Source organism: Eumetopias jubatus, unplaced genomic scaffold, assembly GCF_037043125.1.
Source record: "Eumetopias jubatus isolate StellerSeaLion01/CBP00866 unplaced genomic scaffold, mEumJub1_p1.0 scaffold_1, whole genome shotgun sequence".
Taxonomy (NCBI): Eukaryota; Metazoa; Chordata; class Mammalia; order Carnivora; family Otariidae; genus Eumetopias; species Eumetopias jubatus.
In genome coordinates this window covers 154,192,050-154,210,741 of record NW_028274807.1, presented here as the reverse complement: position 1 = coordinate 154,210,741, position 18,692 = coordinate 154,192,050, and the positions used below count along the sequence as shown (strand labels likewise).

The 18,692-nt window shown below is 38.0% G+C and overlaps 1 protein-coding gene across 1 annotated transcript in view; it reads right to left on the bottom strand.

Moving 5' to 3' along the window:
• FBXL2 (F-box and leucine rich repeat protein 2) overlaps positions 1 to 18,692 on the bottom strand; it is a 122,018-nt gene that overhangs the window by 90,338 nt on the left and 12,988 nt on the right. The window contains 2 exon segments of the mRNA XM_088026802.1: positions 3,997 to 4,090; positions 4,228 to 4,289. Coding sequence (XP_087882928.1) covers positions 3,997 to 4,090; positions 4,228 to 4,289 — 156 coding nt within the window.

Here is an 18,692-nt window from a genome sequence, read left to right as displayed (position 1 = left end):
CATGTGTCCACATAAATTTTACAAGGAGAGAAAATTACCTAAATAATGATTTCAGTTTTTAAAAATGTGTCTAATAAGAGATTTCTTTCATTATTATTTATTACTAACAAGAGCTTTATCTTCTCTGAATGTTTTAAGATATTTACTGCACATAGCACCCCCAATCTCGTGTGTGGTAGTTCACATGTGTTTTCATTTCATCAACATCTGAAAGCAACCATAATAGAAATAAAAACTTAAGGTCAAAAAGTTAATATTAAAATTTACAGTCTGAAATTTAGGCCAATACTCAATTCACATAAGATTTCTTTTCTTAAAAGAGGAATGGTTCCCATGAGAGACTATGGACTCTGAGAAACAGAGGGTTCTAGAGGAGAAGGGGGGGGGGTATGGGTTAGCCCGGCGATGGGTATTAAAGAGGGCACATTCTACATGGAGCACTGGGTGTTATACACAAACAATGAATCATGGAACACTACATCAAAAACTAATGATGTAATGTATGGTGATTAACATAACATAATAAAAAAAACTTATGATATAATGTATGGTGACTAACATAATAAAACAAAATTAAAAAAAAAAAAAGAGGAATGGTTCCTTGCAAGAAACTACAGTTTTTATAATACGAACTAATCACCAGTTGTCATACTACTACCACTAACCTGCCTAAGCCCTAGTAGTTGTCAGTTTAATATCATTTGGTAGTGTGCAATTTCCATTGAGACTGAATTTGTCCAGAGTGATGAAATGAAGCACTGGGTTACACTGAATTATTAACCAGGTTTTTTACTGAGATTATTAGCAGTAGCATATGCTGAGATCCATATCAGGACTGCTTGCTTTTATCAGTTGTTTGCATTAAAACTGACTACATTGTCACATAGCATTTAATAAGTAATTCAGGCATCTAAAATTGATATTAATTAACATTAAAAGCTAACATTTATTTAGCATTCATTAAATGCCAGGCCCTCTAAGAGCTAGCAACAACCCCATTCAGTAAGAACTATTACTATCTCCATTTTATAGATATAGGAAATTATGGCCCAGAGAGTGTTAAGTCACTTTAAGGTCACACAAATAGTAAATGGGGAGAGCTGAAATCTCAACCAACGCTGGCTCTAAAAGTAATACAGAGAATAACAATGAAGACAAAATATAAGGACAACCCAACTCACTAATAGATATATAGATTTCAACAAATTAAAGATTCCCACTGTTATAATGTTATAAGCATTATATAACTGACTCCCCAGGAAGGGTAAAATTACAAGCTGTTGAATTGTGTGAACATAAAGGGTAGAGAGGGAGAACCGGAGTACCCTCAATTTATGAATGAAAGCTGGGTAGAAAAAGCAAAATTGTAAAAACTTATTAACAAAGTAAAGATGGAGTGATGGAATCCATGAACAATACTGAGTAGTCTTAAAACTAGCAATAAGATGATCAGATGAAAAACCACCTCACAGATTTTTCTGAGTTGATTCATAGTGATATAAAAAGATGAAAAGAAACATAATTCTAGGTCGTGCTTGTTAGTGGCTCCAAAGCGGAAGCCAAAGCTGAGACTTTGCCCGATGTGATCAGCAATGGAAGCTACTAGTAGAGAATTTAAGAGGGTGGTAACAGATGCAGTAAAAAACAGCAGACATGGGACGCCTGGGTGGCTCAGTCAATTAAGTGTCTGCCTTCGGCTCGGGTCATGATCCCAGGGTTCTGGGATCGAGTCCCATATCAGGCTCCTTGCTCGGTGGGGAGTCTGCTTCTCCCTCTGCCTGCTGCTCCCCTTGCTTGTGCACTCTCTGACAAGTAATAAAAAAAAATCTTAAAAAAAAAACAAAACAGCAGACACAAGATGTCCTGGCTGCAAGTAAGTAAGATTATCATAAAGTCAAAGAATTCACCTCTACTGATGAAGTAAAATGGAGGGTGAATAGGAATTTAACAAGAATAGGAAGTCTGCACTGTCACAAAGAAGTCTACAATATGAAGTAAAATGTAAGCCTAGGACAGACTGAAAGTATGAAGACATCACTTAAATGAGCAAAATAATCAAGACTTTATCTCCATGAGGGATGATGAAGATGGCGACTTGGGTAACTTGGCTCAACTCCTTCTTCAAAATTTTGCTCACAAAGGAGCAAAAGGAAAGGGAAGAGCTACTATTACTGAGAATATAAAGTCTGAGAGTAAAATGGCAGAAATGATTTAAAGGCCAACAAACATGAAAATACCATGGTTGGCTAGAGTTAATTTTGAGACTCACGAGTCAGAGAAGACCTGTAGAGGCAGTACTTTAAAATTTAAATTCCCCTCACAGACTCCAAAATAAGAGAAGTGGGAATACAAATCTATGAATAGACATGTTATGAACATTTGGTCTCATTTCTTTTTGAAAATTGATCTATGAGCTTTGTAGCATGATTCAAAACCTGTAACTGCAGCATTCATAACAGCTGGGTCCAACATGGATCTTTAAAAGAACTAAAACTTTGAAAATAGCAGTTCAGATCACATTAGCACAGAAAGTGATATAACCCCCCCTTTGTCAGCATACAGAAACTATTCCAAGGCTGAGAACAGTGTCAAAGCTAACCCTATCAAAGGGGGAAATCTTAAGGTAGCGCCTTTGAGTCACAGATAGCAGCAGTGCTCATGGGAAGAGTGGAGATTAATCACACCCCAGTGCTGAATGACTAATAAAGGGTTGGCCTGAAGCTGGTAGATTCTCCAGAGAAAGAAGGACATGTTCATATCACAGCTTGATGTCTATGCTAGAAAGAGTTCAGACCAAGAATGAAACACTGCACAATTCCAGGGGACACCACGAAGTTTGTCATCTGTTGTGGATGGCATCCCCTCCATTTGTGCAGTTAACAGCCTGCCTATCCTAACCCAGCCACGCTGGTTCTAACAGCTCGCTGTGCTTGATCAAGACCTCCCAGGTTTATATGAAAAACATATCATTCCCTTCTTGTTACTACTTTCTTAACTTTATAAGGGTCTAAAATGCCAAAGAATATTCTCTCTTATCCAAACGAGTATTTGTTTTATTGAAATAAAATATTACTGTATTTTTCTTATGATCCTGTCATAATTTTTTTTTATTAACTGAGTAAAATGACTTTATGACAACAATATCAAACAACACCTGATGACTAATGGAACACCCTCTGAAGCCCCTCAAATGCGATCACTACCACAAAGAAGCTAAGGGAATGGAGTCATCTGGTCAATCACCTACTCTATGTCAGCATTTCCCGAAATTTTTTCCACAGAATATGGAATTAATATGGAATATTAAAAGAGTTCCATGGTAAGTTTGAAATGCCACAACTATCAATCTGGGAGTATCATCATGTGTTATTAGTCTATTAAGGCCCTGAGAAGTCATGCAGTAAAGAAATTGGTTTTCTTATCCCAGTGCTTCCCATACTTATTTGATCACAAAACTCGTTTTGTTTTGTGGAACATCAGTGATATGAGAAGACTTTGGGAAATGCCACTCAAAGATTACCATCTATACACGTACTAATTACTTGTAAACAATTAAAATAGAACACCCAAAACTAAAATAAGATTTCTTCGATGATTGCAGAGTACTAAAGGAAACTGCAGTGCCTCGTGATCAACAAACGTTGGTTGATAGCTTTATTTGTAAAATGACAAGCAAAACACCATTTACTATATATTCAGTGATGCCAGAAATACAGGACAAAAACTATGTTTTATAGTACTCACTGTCACTTAGCACATAATTCTCATAAGATGGATAAAAATATATCAATATTTGGACTGAGCATTTTAAGTGCTCAGTAAGAACATATAAATATACTTATTTTAAAACTTGTTTATCAGAAAACATCTAAATGTCTGTCTGGGACTTCAGGAGTTCACAACCTTAACAATAATCTCTCATGTTATTGACTACATTGAGAATTATCTACTGATACCAAAACAATGGCACCTACTGAAGATTATTACAATACTTACCACATTACAAAAAGAATCCAGACCAATGCTATGTACATACTTAGTACATTCTGGATTAGACCAAGTAAAATTTAACAACAAGCTGAACAGCATTCTATAAAACAAAAACAAAAAGTCAGTTAGGCTAATTCTGTCTGTTTTTCTATGCTATGGACTCATAGTGAGAGAAGATTGTCTTGGAACTTGATGACTGAATCAGATCTGAGTTCATTAAAGTTTATCTACATTTACCTTAAGAGCAGTTCTTTGGGTAACTTTTTGTTAATAAGGCCTTCATCATTATTTGAGAAAACCTAAAAGAAAAAAAAAAAACAAGGACACCGTTAAAATGTTCCTCAACTAAAAAAAAAAGAGTTATACGATCATAACAGCGCCAATTAGTGTCCTACACACATGGTACTAATTTCATGAAGCCACCATCCTTCAATATTAATAGGTATAAAAGGAGTTTGTACCCCATCACCATTTCATAAAAATGCAACACAGCAATTTCTATGCTACATTGTTTTAGAAGTTCTAGCCAAGGCTATTAGGCCAGAAAAATAAATAAAAAACATCCTGATTGCAAAGGAAGAAGTAAACGGCTTCTACTCACAGATGACTTGATCCTGTATATAGAAAATTCTAAGAAATCCATAAAAAAACCATTAGAAGTAATGAACAAGTATAGTGATACAATATACAAATATGCAATATATTTATATAAAAATAAATTGTATTTCTCTTCATTAGCAATGAACAACCTGAAAATGAAATTAAAACAATTTCACTTATGGGGTGCTTCAATGGCTCAGTCAGTTGAACAACCGACTCTTGATTTCGGCTCATGTCATGAGCTTGGGGTCCTGGGATCAAGCTCTGTGTCAGGTTCCATGAGCAACAGGAAGTCTGCTTGGAGATTCTCTCTCTCCCTCTCCCTCTGCCCCCCCCTTAATCTTTTTTAAAAATCTCAATTACAACAGCATCAAAAAGAATAAAATATTTAGGAATAAATGTAAAGAAATACAAGACATATATTGAAAACCCATACAAAAAACTCTGTTGAGAGAAATTAAAGAAAACAAATTAAAACACATCTCATGTTCACGAATTTGAAGATTTAAGAGTGTTAAGTTAGCAACATTTCTCAAACTGGTTCACAGATTTAATGAAATCTCTATCAAAATCCCAGCTGTCTTTTTTTTTTTTTAATTGAAAAGTTGAAGGGCGCCTGGGTGGCTCAGTCAGTTAAGCATCTGCCTTTGGCTCAGGTCAGGATCCCAGGGTCCTGAGATTGAGCCCTGCATTGGGCTCCCTGCTCAGCAGGGAGCCTGCTTCTCCCTCTCCCTCTGCCTGCCACTCCCCCTGCTTGTGCTCTCTCTCTCTGTGTCAAATAAATAAAATCTTAAAAAAAATAAATAAATTGAAGAGTTGATCCTAAAACTCATATGGAAATGCAAGGGTCCCAAAAGAGCCAAAATAATCTTCAAAAATTGGAGGACTCACACTTCCTGATTTTGAAACTTACTACAAAGCTAGAGTGATTAAAACATCATGGTATTGGCATAGAATAGAAATATAGATCAATGGAACAGAACAGTCCAGAAATAAACCCTTATATTTACAAGCAATCGATTTTGGACAAGTGCACTAAGATCATTCAATGGGGGAAAGAATAGTATTTCAACAACTGGTGTCAGGACAACTGGATGTCTACATGCAAAACAATAAAGTTGTATCCCTACCTCACATATTAAAAAATTAACTCAGTATGGATCAAAGACCTAAAAAAGTATGAGTTAAAACTATATCCCTTAAAAGAAAAAATAAGCATTAATCTTGGTGATCTTGGATTACAAAATGGTTTTGTAATATGACACCAAAAGTACAAGCAACCAAAGAAAAAATAAATTGGACTTCATCAAAATTAAAAACTTTTGTGTCATAGGATACCATCAAGAAAGTGAAAAGAAAATCCATAAAATAGGAAAAAATATTTGCAAATCACATATCTGATAAGGGAATTATATCCAGAATATATAAAGAACTCTTACAATGCAACAAACAGAAAAATAAACCAGTCAAAAAATGGCCATAAGATCTGAATAGACATTTCTGCGAAGAAGATATGCAAATGGCCAATAAGCACATAAAAACAAGTTCAACATAATTTGTCATTATGGAAGGGCAAATCAAAACCATAATGAGATACTTCACAACCACAAGGATGGCTAAAATAAAAAAGATAATAATAATGGCAAGATTGTGGAGAAACTGGAACCCTCATACACTGGAAATTAAAATGGTGCAACCACTTTGGGAAATAGTCTAGTAGTTAAACGTAGAGCTACCATATAAACTAGCAATTCCAATCATCACTACCTATAAAAACAAGTGTCCAAACAAAAACTTGTATATGAATGTTCACAGCAGTATCCAAAAAAGTAAACACAATCCAAATGTTCATCACCTGATGAATGGATAATCAAAATGTGGTATATTCATACAATGGAAGATTATTCAGCAATAAAAAGGAATGAAGACTGATATATTACAACAGGAATGGGCCTTGAAAACATGCTACATAAAAGACAACACACATAAAAGGCCACACACTGTATGACTCCATTTACATTAAACATCCAGAAAAGACAAATCCATGGAGAGAGAATTAAGGTTAGTGGTCACCTAAGACAAGACAGTGACTGCTGATGGAGTTTCTTTTTAGAGTTATAAAAATTTTCTTGAATTAGTTGTGATAAAGATACAACTTGGTGAATATACTGAAACACACTGGACTGTATGTTTTAAATGGGTAAAATTCACAGTATATGTGTAATATCTCTATCTACTTCTAGATTTTCTTTTTAAGTAATCTCTACACCGAATGTGGAGCTGAAACTCACAACCCTGAGATCAAGAGTCACAGGCTCCACTGACTGAGCCAGCCAGGCACCCCTATAATATCTCATTTTTTAAAAATGGATTAAAAAACCCATATATACCAGGGGGCGCCTGGGTGGCTCAGTTGTTAAGTGTCTGCCTTCAGCTTGGGTCATGATCCCAGGATCCTGTGATTGAGCCCTACATCAGGCTCCCTGCTCAGTGGGAAACCTGCTTCTCCCCCTCCCACTCCCCCTGCTTGTGTTCCCTCTCTCAAATAAATAAATCTTTAATAAATAGATAAATATAATTAAAAACCCATATACACCGTAATCCATCAAAGCAAACTGCAGAAATGAAAAGAATGCTGTAAATAGCATCCTACATTCATTTTTAAAATACTTCCAATGATTAGTTTTAGCAGTGTATATGTGAGTATAGGATTGCTGACAACACTGGCTTCATCTTTGGCCCTGCATCTTGTTCTCCCTCTGGTGTAGAGATGGTGCCACTTTAGATAACTAGTAGACAGCCTGCTCTGGCACACAGGTGGCACCACTTTAGATAACAAGTACAGATCCTCTAGTACACAGATGGCATCACTTTAGATTACCCTGTGACCACACCACCATACCCCTTGCACTACAAAAGCTGTGGGTTGAGGTCCAAGCTGGGTGGAGAATGGGGGTGTAGTACCCTGGATCCTCCAACCACCTGCTGGCCCAATACCCTGTCAGTAAGTGACCCTGAATAAAACTCTGTATAGGGAGGGGGGGAAGATGGCAGAGGAGTAGGGGAACCTATTGCAACCGGTCCCCAGAATTGAGCTGGATATCTACCAGACCACTCTGCACACCCATGAAATTGGCCTGAGATGTAAGAAGATAGATCTGGATCTCTACAAACAATACTGCGGGCAGTTGGTTTCGACGTACAAAGCAGGGAGCTGTGACTCTAGGCAGATATCGAAGGATAAATGGCAGCAGGAGGGAGCCTGGCCATGGAGATCCTACATCGCCAGTGAGCGACAGCCTCCCACGCTGGGGACCGGACACAGACTCGAAGACTGGTAGTGGCGGGGAAAGGACTGTAGGGCAGCCCCTCAGATGGAAACCCGGAGTGGTGGGGCTGTGCGTGTGAACTGGGGGCAGCTGGCAGTTTTAGAAACACAAAGGGCAGAGAGGTGCCCTGACCTGAAGGGGAGGACTGGGAGCGCTGCTGAGAGGTGCACAGCCCAGGACACTGCAGTTTATAGCAGCACAGACAGAAACGGAGATAGTGTGGCCTGGAGAGCTCACTGAAGAACAGACTGCAATCTCTCTGCTCTGAGGCTCTCTCAGAAGAGATGCAGAAAGCCACCAGGGAAAGTAACCAGAGAACAAAAGCCCCAAAAAACCAGTTTCCACTGAGCCCATCCCCCACCACAGGGGGCAGGGCAACTCTGCTCAAACAGGGTTGCCTAAGTAACAGGTGGCAGGTTCCTCCCCCAGAAGACAGCCTGGGAAAATAAGAGGCCAGCAACCCTAACGTACCTAGAAAACAGGTGCATCTTGCTTGGGTTGTGGTCAATAATTTTGACTCTATACATTCCCTCACAAACTCTTAACAGAATAACTATAGGAAGAGAAACCCCCAAAATAGGAAAGACTCAGAGGCTATGACTTATGCCACAGATTAACAAATGGATTCAGATGTAACCAAGATGTCAGAGATGGAATTCAGGCTAGCAACTGTGAAGACAATACGTAGAATGGAGAAATCAATTAATGGCAACAAAGAGTCTCTAAGGGCAGAAATGAAAGCTGAATTAGCAGAACTTAAAAATGCTATCAATGAGATCCAATTTAATCTAGATAATCTAACAGCTAGGGTAAGTGAGACAGAAGAACGAATAAGCGACCTGGAAGACAATATAATAGATAAAAAGGGAAAAGAGGACTCCGGGGAAAAACAACTCAGAATCCATGAAAATAGAATCAGAGAAATAAGTGACACCATGAAATGTTCCAATGTAGAATGACTGGAATTCCTGAGGAGGTGGAGAGAGAGAGACGATTAGAAAATATATTTGAGCAAATCATAGCCGAGAACTTCCCTAATCTGGGGAATGAAACAAACATTCGTGTCCTAGAGGCAGAGAAGACCCCTCCCACGGTCAAGGAAAACAGGCCAACACTCCGGCATGTAACAGAAAAATTCGCAAATCTTAGAACCAAGGAAACCATCTTAAGGGCAGTTAGGGGGAAGAGATTCCTTACATACAGAGGGAGAAACATCAGAATAACGTCAGACCTATCCACAGAGACCTGGCAAGCCAGAAAGGCCTGGCAAGACATATTCAGGGTACTACATGAGAAGAACATGCAGCCAAGAATAGTTTATCCAGCAAGGCTGTCATTTAGAATGGATGGAGAGATGCAGAGCTTCCAAGACTGGCAGAAACTGAAAGAATATGTGATCACTAAGCTGGCCCTGCAAGAAATATTACAGGAAGTTCTATAAAAGGAGAAAGACCCCGAGTGATATAGAAAAGAAATAAACAGGGACAATCTATAAAAACAAGGTCTTCACAGGCAACATGACAATAAATTCATGTCTTTCAATAATCACTCTCAACGTGACTGGTGTAAATGCTCCCATAAAATGGCACAGAGTTGCAGATTGGATAAAAAGACAGGACCCACCCATATGCTGTCTACAAGAGACTCATTTTGAACCTAAAGATACATCCAGACTGAAAGTGAAGGGATGGAGATCCATCTTCCAGGCCAACGGACCTCAAAAGAAAGCTGGGGTAGCAATTCTTATATCAGACAAATTAGATTTTAGATTTTTAAAAAATTATTTATTTCAGAAAGAGAGAGAGAGAAAGTGCACACAAGTGTGTTGGGGGGGGGGGCAGAGAGAGAAGCAGGCTCCTGGCTAAGCAGGGAGCCTGATGTGGGGCCCGATCCCAGGACCCTGGGGTCATGACCCGAGCTGAAGGCAGACGCCCAACCAACTGAGCCACCCAGGCATCCCAACAAATTAAACTAAAGACTGTAGTTAGAGACAGAGGATGCTATAACATTCTTAAAGGTCTATCAAACAAGAAGATCTAACAATTGTAAATATCTACGCCCCCAACATGGGAGCAGCCATCTACATAAGCCAACTGTTAACCAAAATAAAGTCATATTGATAACAATACGTTAATTGTAGGAGACCTCAATACTCCACGCTCAGCAACAGACAGATCATCCAAGCAGAAAATCAACAAAGAAACAAGAGCGCTGAATGATACACTGGACCAGATGGACCTCATAGATATATACAGAACATTCCACCCTAAAACAACAGAATACTCATTCTTCTCGAGCACACATGGAACTTTCTCCGGAATAGACCACATACTGGGTCACAAATCAGGTTTCAACCGATACCAAAAGACTGAGATTATTCCCCGCATATTCTCAGACCACAATGCTTTAAAACTGGAACTCAATCACAAGAAAAAAAATTAGAAGAAATTCGAACACTTGGAAGCTAAAGACCACTCTGCTCAAGAATGCTTGGATCAACCAGGAAATCAAAGAACTTAAACAGTTCATGGAAACCAATGAGAACGAAATAACGTTGGTCCAAAACCTATCTGATACTGCAAAGGTGGTCCTAAGGGGGAAATACATAGCCATCCAAGCCTCACTCAAAAAAATAGAAAAATCCTGAATTCACCAACTAACTTTACACCTTAAAGAACTAGAGAAAAAGCAACAAACAATGCCTAAGCCACACATTAGAAGAGAAATAATTAAGATTAGAACAGACATCAATGAATTAGAAACCAGAATCACCATAGATCAGATCAATGAAACTAGAAGCTGGTTCTTTAAAAGAATTAATAAGATCGATAAACCACTGGCCAGACTTATCCAAAAGAAAAGAGAAAGGGCCCAAATTAATAAAATTATGAATGAAAGGGGAGAGATCACGACCAACACCAAGGAAATAGAAACAATTATTAGAAATGGTTATCAACAACTATATGCCAATAAACTAAGCAATCTGTATGAAATGGATGCCTTCCTGGAAACCTATAAACTCCCAAGACTGAAGCAGGAAGAAACGGACGACCTGAATAGGCCAATAACCAGCAACGAGATTGAAGCAGTGATCAAAAACCTCCCCAAAATCAAGAGCCCAGGGCCTGATGGATTCCCTGGGGAATTCTACCAAACATTCAAAGAAGAAATAATATTTATTCTCCTGAAGCTGTTTCAAAAAATAGAAACAGAAGGAAAGCTTCCAGACTCATTCTGAGGCCAGCATTATCTTAATCCCCAAACCAGGCAAAGACCCTTTTTGATAAAAGGAGAATTTCAGACTGATATCCCTGATGAATATGGATTCCAAAATCCTCAACAAAATCCTAGCTAATAGGATCCAACAATACATTAAATGGATCATCCACCACGACCAAGAGGGATTTATCCCCGGGATGCAAGGGTGGTTCAACATTCAAGAATCAATCAATGTGATAGAAGACATTAATAAGAGGAGAGAGAAGAACCATATGGTCCTCTCAACTGATGCAGAAAAAGCATTTGACAAAATGCAGCATCCTTTCCTGATTAAAACTCTTCAGAGTATAAGGATAGAGGGAACATTCCTCAAGTTCATAAAATCCATTTATGAAAAACCCACAGCAAATATCATCCTCAATGGGGAAAAGCTGAGAGCCTTTCCCTTAAGATCAGGAACACGTCAAGGATGCCCACTCTTATATTGTTCAACATAGTACTAGAAATCCTAGAAACAGGAATCCGACAGCAAAAAGAAATAAAAGGTATTCAAATAGGCAAAGAAGAAGTCAAACTCTTTTCGCAGATGACACACTTTATATGGAAAACCCAAAAGACTCCACCCCCAAATTACTAGAACTCATCCAGCAATTCAGTAATGTGGCAGGATACAAAATCAATGCACAGAAATCAGTTGCTTTCTTATACACTAACAATGCAACTGTAGAAAGAGAAATTAAAGAAATGATTCCATTTACAATAGCACCAAAAACCATGAGATACCTCGGAATAAACCTAACCAAAGAGGTAAAGGATCTACACTCTAGGAATTACAGAACACTCATGAAAGAAATTGAAAAAGACACAAAAACATGGAAAAACATTCCATGCTCGGGGTCGGAAGAAGAAACACTGTTAAAATGTCTATGCTACCCAGAGCAATCTATACCTTCAATCCCATCCTGATCAAAATTCCAACGACATTTTTCAAAGTCCTGGAACAAACAATCCTAAAATTTGTATGGAATCAGAAAAGATCCCGAATCGCCAAGGAAATGTTGGAAAAAAAAAACAAAGCTGGGGGCATCACGTTGCCTGATCAAGCTATATTACAAAGTAGTTACAGTAGTGATCACCAAGACTGCATGGTACTGGCACAAAAACACACATATAGACCAATGGAACAGAATAGAGAGCCCAGACATGGACCCTCAACTCTATGGCCAAATAATCTTCGACAAAGCAGGAAAAAATATGCAATGGAAAAAAGACAGTCTCTTCAATAAACGGTGCTGGGAAAATTGGACAGTCACATGCAGAGGAATGAAACTCAACCATTCTGTAACGCAATACACAAAGATAAACTCAAAACAGATGAAAGACCTCAATGTGAGACGGGAATCCATCAAAACCTCTTTGACATCAGCCACAGCAATTTCTTTCAATATACATCTCCAAAGGCTAGTGAAACAAAAGCAAAAATGAACTTTTGGGACTTCATCAAAATAAAAAGCTTCTGCAGAGCAAAGGAAACAGTCAACAAAACAAAGAGGCAACCCACAGAATGGGAGAAGATATTTGCAAATGACACTACAGATAAAGGGCTGGTATGCAAGATCTATAAAGAACTCCTCAAACTCAACACCCAAAAAACAAATAATCAAGTCAAAAAATGGGCAGAAGACATGAACAGACACTTCTCTGAAGAAAACATAAAAACGACTAACAGACCCATGAAAAAATGTTCATCATCATTAGCCATCAGGGAAATTCAAATCAAAACCACATTGAGATACCACCTCACACCAGTTAGAATGGCAAAAATTGACAAGGCAAGAAACAACAAATGTTGGAGAGGCTGTGGAGAAAGGGGAACCCTCTTATACTGTTGGTGGGAATGCAAGTTGGTACAGCCACTTTGGAAAACAGTGTGGAGGTGCCTCAAAAAATTAAAAATAGAGTTACCCTATGACCCAGCAATTGCACTACTGGGTATTTACCCCAAAGACACAGAGGTAGTGAAAAGAAGGGCCATATGCACCCCAATGTTCATAGCAGCAATGTCCACAATAGCCAAACTGTGGAAAGAGCTGAGATGCCCTTCAACAGAGGAATGGATAAAAAAGATGTAGTCCATATATACAATGGAATATTACTGAGCCATCAGAAAGGATGAATTCCCAACTTTTACATCAACATGGTTGGGACTGGAGGAGATTATGCTAAGTGAAATAAGTCAAGCAGAGAAAGTCCATTATCATATGGTTTCACTTACTTGTGGAACATAAGGAATAGCATGGAGGACATTAGGAGAAGGAAGGGAAAAATGAAGGGGGGGAAATGGGAGTGAGAGACGAACCACGAGAGACTATGGACTCTGAGAAACAATCTGAGGGTTCTAGAGGGGAGGGGGGTAGGGGGATGGGTTAGCCCGGTGGTGGGTATTAAGGAGGGCATGTACTGCATGGAGCACTAGGTGTTATACGAAACAATGAATTGTGGATCACTACATCAAAAACTAATGATGCAATGTATGGTGACTAACATAATAAAATTAAATTAAAAAAAAAAACCTCTGTATAAATGGTATGGAGTAGCTTGCTTCATTTTTCAGTATTAAAGTGGATATCTGGAGGATACACTCCTGACCCTCCTCCACCTTCTAACAATGAGATACTAACATTAAGTGCCTGTTGTATTCCAAGCTCCATTAAGCACAGGTTCATTGGATAATTTACTTTTTTTCTAGTTCCTTGAAACATAAAGTTAGATTATTGATTTGGGATTTTTTTTAAAGATTTTATTTATTTGAGAGGGAGAATGAGAAAGAGGGCAGAGGCTGTAGGGAGGGGCAGAGGGAGAGGAAGAAGCAGACTCCCTGCTGAGCAGGGAGCCCAACTCGGGGCCTGATCCCAGGACCCCGAGATCATGACCCAAGTCAAAGGCAGACGCTAAACCGATTGAGCCACCCAGACACCACAGATCTTTCTTCTTTTTAATGATTTTTATTCATTTCAGAGAGAGAGCACAAGCAGTGGGAGCAGGAAAGGGAGAAGCAGGCTTCCCACTGAGCAGGGAGCCTGATGTGGGGCTAGATCCCAGGACCCTGGGATCATGACCTGAGCTGAAGACAGACACGTAACCAACTGAGCCACCCAGGCGCCCCTCTTTCTTCTTTTTAATGTAGGCATTACAACAGTACATTTCTCTCCGATCACTAGTTTCACCACATCCCATGAGTTTTGATATGTTGTTTTCAATGTCATTTCCCTCAAATTATTTTCTAATACCCTTTTTATTTCTTCTTTCACTCACTGGTTAAGAGTGTGCTGTTTAATTTCCACATATTTGTGAAATTTCTAGTTTTCCTTCAGTTTTTTTTTTATCTCTAGCTTCATTCTATTGTGGTAAGAGAAGGTACTTTATGTGAAGTCAATCTTTTGAAATTTATTAAACTATTCTTCTGGCCTAACATAAGGTCTACCCTGAACAGGATAGGTTTCATAGGAAGAGGTTCCATGTTCACTTGAGAAGAATACAAATTCTGCTATTGTTCAGTGAAGTGTTCTATATATCTCCAGTAGGTCTATTTGCTTATTGATCTGCTAACTGCCATGTCACTGCAAGTATGGGATTGAGGTCTCCAATTGGTGTTGAGGGTGGTGGTGGTGAGTGACACCATGACAATCTTCACATACCTCAAATAGCTGTGAGAAGGATGGGCTTATTTTCTGTTATTATAAAGACCAGTGAATCAAAGCTACAAGACTGCAACTCAACATAGGGAGGAACTGTGTAGCAATTAGAATAGCCCATATAGAATGTTTTACTCTTTCAAGCAGTGATGCTCTATCCACAGTGCTCCTACAGAGATCACAGAACCAGGAATGCTGAAAAAAGAAATCACTTCTTTCAGTGAAAAGTTTGAATAGAAAACCTCTAATAACCAAATCTAATTTACCAAATCTACCATCCAGGTTCTGCCATGTACTTCTGTTACCTTGGGTATGTCATTTAATTTTTCTATGCCATGATTTCTTCTTTTGTAAAATGGGGATAATGAGTAACCCTGCCTCAAGGGTTGTTGTGAGTTAAAGGAGTTCATATATGTAAAATGCCTAGAATAGTCTTGGCAAGTAGTGAGTGCTCAACAAATAATAGTTATGATGATTGTTGTGAAATCTCCAACTATTATTGTAGAAATGTCTACTTCATCCTTCATTCTGTCAGTCTGCTGTATATATTTTGGGGCTCTACTGTTTGGTGCATATATGTTTATAATTATTGTAACTTCTTGAGAAATTGACCATTTATCAAAAGAGACCATCTTTGTTTACTGTTTTTAACTCAGAAGTCTATTTTGTATGACATCAGTACCATTTGTATAGAAAGTCCTTTCCCATCTTTTTACTCTCAGCCAATTTACCTTTGATCTAACAAGAGTTTCTTGTGGACAGCACATAATTGGATCATGGGTTTTTGGGTTTTTAATCCATTCTGACATTTTGCATTTACTTGGTAAGCTTAATAATTTCACATTTAAAATGATTACTAACAAGGACTTACTTTTGCCATTTTGCTATTCTTGTATACTGAAGTATATCATTAGGTAAATGCCAATTAGGTCAAATTGGTTGGTAGTGATGCTCAAATCTTTTATATCCTTACTGATTTTTTTTGATCTACAAATTCTATCAATTAGTAAGAGGTGTTGCTATTTAAAACTATGGTTGTAGATTTTTTTTAAAGAGAAAGCATTTTTTTTTAAAGATTTTTATTTATTTATTTGTCAGAGAGAGAGAGAGAGAGAGAGAGTATAAGCAGGGGGAGCAGTAGAGGGAGAGGGAGAAGCAGGCTCCTCACTGAGTAAGGAGCCCAATGTGGGACTCGATCCCAGGACCCTAGGATCACATGACCTGAGCCGAAGGCAGACACTTAACGACTGAGCCACCCAGGCGTCCCTGTAGATTTGTTTCTTTCTCCCTTTGGTTCTCTTGAGCTTTGTTTCATGTATTTTGAAGCTTTGTATTAGATACATATACATTTAAGATTATTTATTTTTAAAAAAACCCTTAAAGCATTATGAAATATCCTTTCTTTCTAGAAATTATCCTTGTGCCAAAATCTACTTTGTTATTAATATAGCAACAGCCAGCTTACTTCTGATTTTTGCATCTTTTCCATCCTTTTACTTGTAATCTTTGGCCTTATATATGTGTGTGTATATATATATTTGTATTTTCAAACATACAATTTCCATTTTTTTATTTTTAAAAACATTTTTGAGTATAGTTGACACACCATGTTACATTAGTCGGGTGTACAACAAAATGATTCAATTTATCTATACAACATGCTTTGCTACCACAAGTGAAGCTACCATCTGTCACCATGCAATGCTACTACAATACCAGTGACTACAAGGGTACCTGGTTGGTGCAGTTAGTTAAGCATCTGACTCTTGGTTTCAGCTCAGGTCATGATCTCAGGCTTGTGAGATCAAGCCCTGTGTCAGGCTCCCTGCTCAGCAGGGAGTGTGCTTGGTTTCTCTCTCTCTGCCCCTCCACCCTCCCCTCCCCTGGCTCTCTCTCCCTTTCTAATAAATAAATAAATCTTAAAAAAAAAAAAAAAAAAAACCAGGGGGGCGCCTGGGTGGCTCAGTCAATTAAGCGTCTGCCTTCGGCTCAGGTCATGATCCCAGGGTTCTGGGATCCAGCCCCGCATCGGGCTCCCTGCTCAGCAGAGAGCCTGCTTCTCCCTCTCCCTCTGCCTGGCCTGCCTACTTGTGATCTCTCTCGTGCTCTCTGTCAAATAAATAAATAAAATCTTAAAAAAAAAAAAATACCAGTGACTACATTCCCTATGCTGTGCTGTTGTGGCCATTTTAGTATATAACATTCCTGGGTATACAAAAAAATCTTCTAGATTATCACTATAATCAGATTCAAATTTTTACATTTGTTGTGAAAAATGTGTTACATAGCTCTTTAAAGCAACCAAACAGTATGTCTTAGTGTTCAATTTATTTACTTCTTTAACATTTTTTCATTTTTTGTTATTATTTAATTCCAGTATATTTTACACATAGTGTTATTTTAGTTTCTAGTATACAATACAGTGATTCAACAATTCTTTTTCAAAGAGGGAGTGAGTGAGTGGGGGGGGAGGGGGAGAGGGAGAGAGAGAATCTTAAGCCGGCTCCATGCTGGGGCTCAATCTCATGACCCTGAGATAATGATCTGAGCCAAAATTAAGAGTTAGACACTTAACTGATTGAGCCACACAGGAGCCCGTGATTCAACAATTCTATATATCATTACTCAGTGCTCATGATAAGTGTACTCTTAATCCCCTACACCTATTTCACCCATCCCCCCACTCACCTCTCATCTGATATGCTTTATTTTAAATGAGTACCCTCAGTTAAAGTTATTATTTTTTTTCAATAAGAACATTTTTTATTTGAAACATACTTCAGAATGCTTGATTCTAAAAGATATATCTAAAACATTCCACCCCCAAAAATAGAATACACATTTTCCTCAAGTACAAACAGAAGAATCCTGGTTAAATAACATAAAAGAGACAAAACAAATATTACAAATTTAAGAAAAGTGAAACCATACCAAGTATATTCTCCAACCACAATGGTACAAAAATACAGAACAAGAAACAAACTATAGAATAAAACAAAGCTGGAAAATCCATACTAAATACTTAATATGTAAATATTAAACACCACACTACTGCATAACCAATGGGCCAAATAAAAATGAAATGGTAAATCAAAATAGGTCTCAAAAGAAAAAGAAAACAGAATTTCAAAACCTATGGGATGCAGCAAAAGCAGATGTTAGAGTGAAATTTATGCTATAAATGCTTGTATTAAGAAAAAAAGATCCATAACTTAACATTACACCACAAGGACCCAGAAAAAGAAGAAACTTAGCTGAATTTTAGTAGATGAAGGAAACAACAAAGAAAAATCAGAACTAAAACAGAGACCAGAAAAACAATAACATAACATTGAAAGTAATGACAAATTTTCAAAAAAATAAAAATTGGCAATGCTTTAATCACATAACCAAAAAAAAAAAAAAAAAATGAGAAAGACTCAAAAACCGAAATGAGAAGGGGAAGAGAAAATAATACAACAGACAACCCCAGAAATATATAGTGTGAAAACAGATTACTATAAACAATTATATACTGACAAATTAGATAACTTAGAAAAAAATCAGATAATTTCTAAAAATGCACAAGTTACCACAACTAAATCATGAATCTTGAATCCAAGAAATAGGAAATCTAATTCTTAGACCAATAACAAGAATGAAAATTGAATTAGGAATCAAAAGCTCCCAGGACAGGGAACCTGGGTATCTCAGTTCGTTAAGCATCTGCTTTTGGCTCAGGTCATGATCCCAGGGTCCTGGGATCGAGCACTGCATCAGGCTCCCCGCTCTCCCTCTGCCCTTCTTCCTGCTCATGCATACGCTCTAATAAATAAAATCTTTAAAAAAAAAAAAAAAAGCCCAAGACCAGATGGCTTCA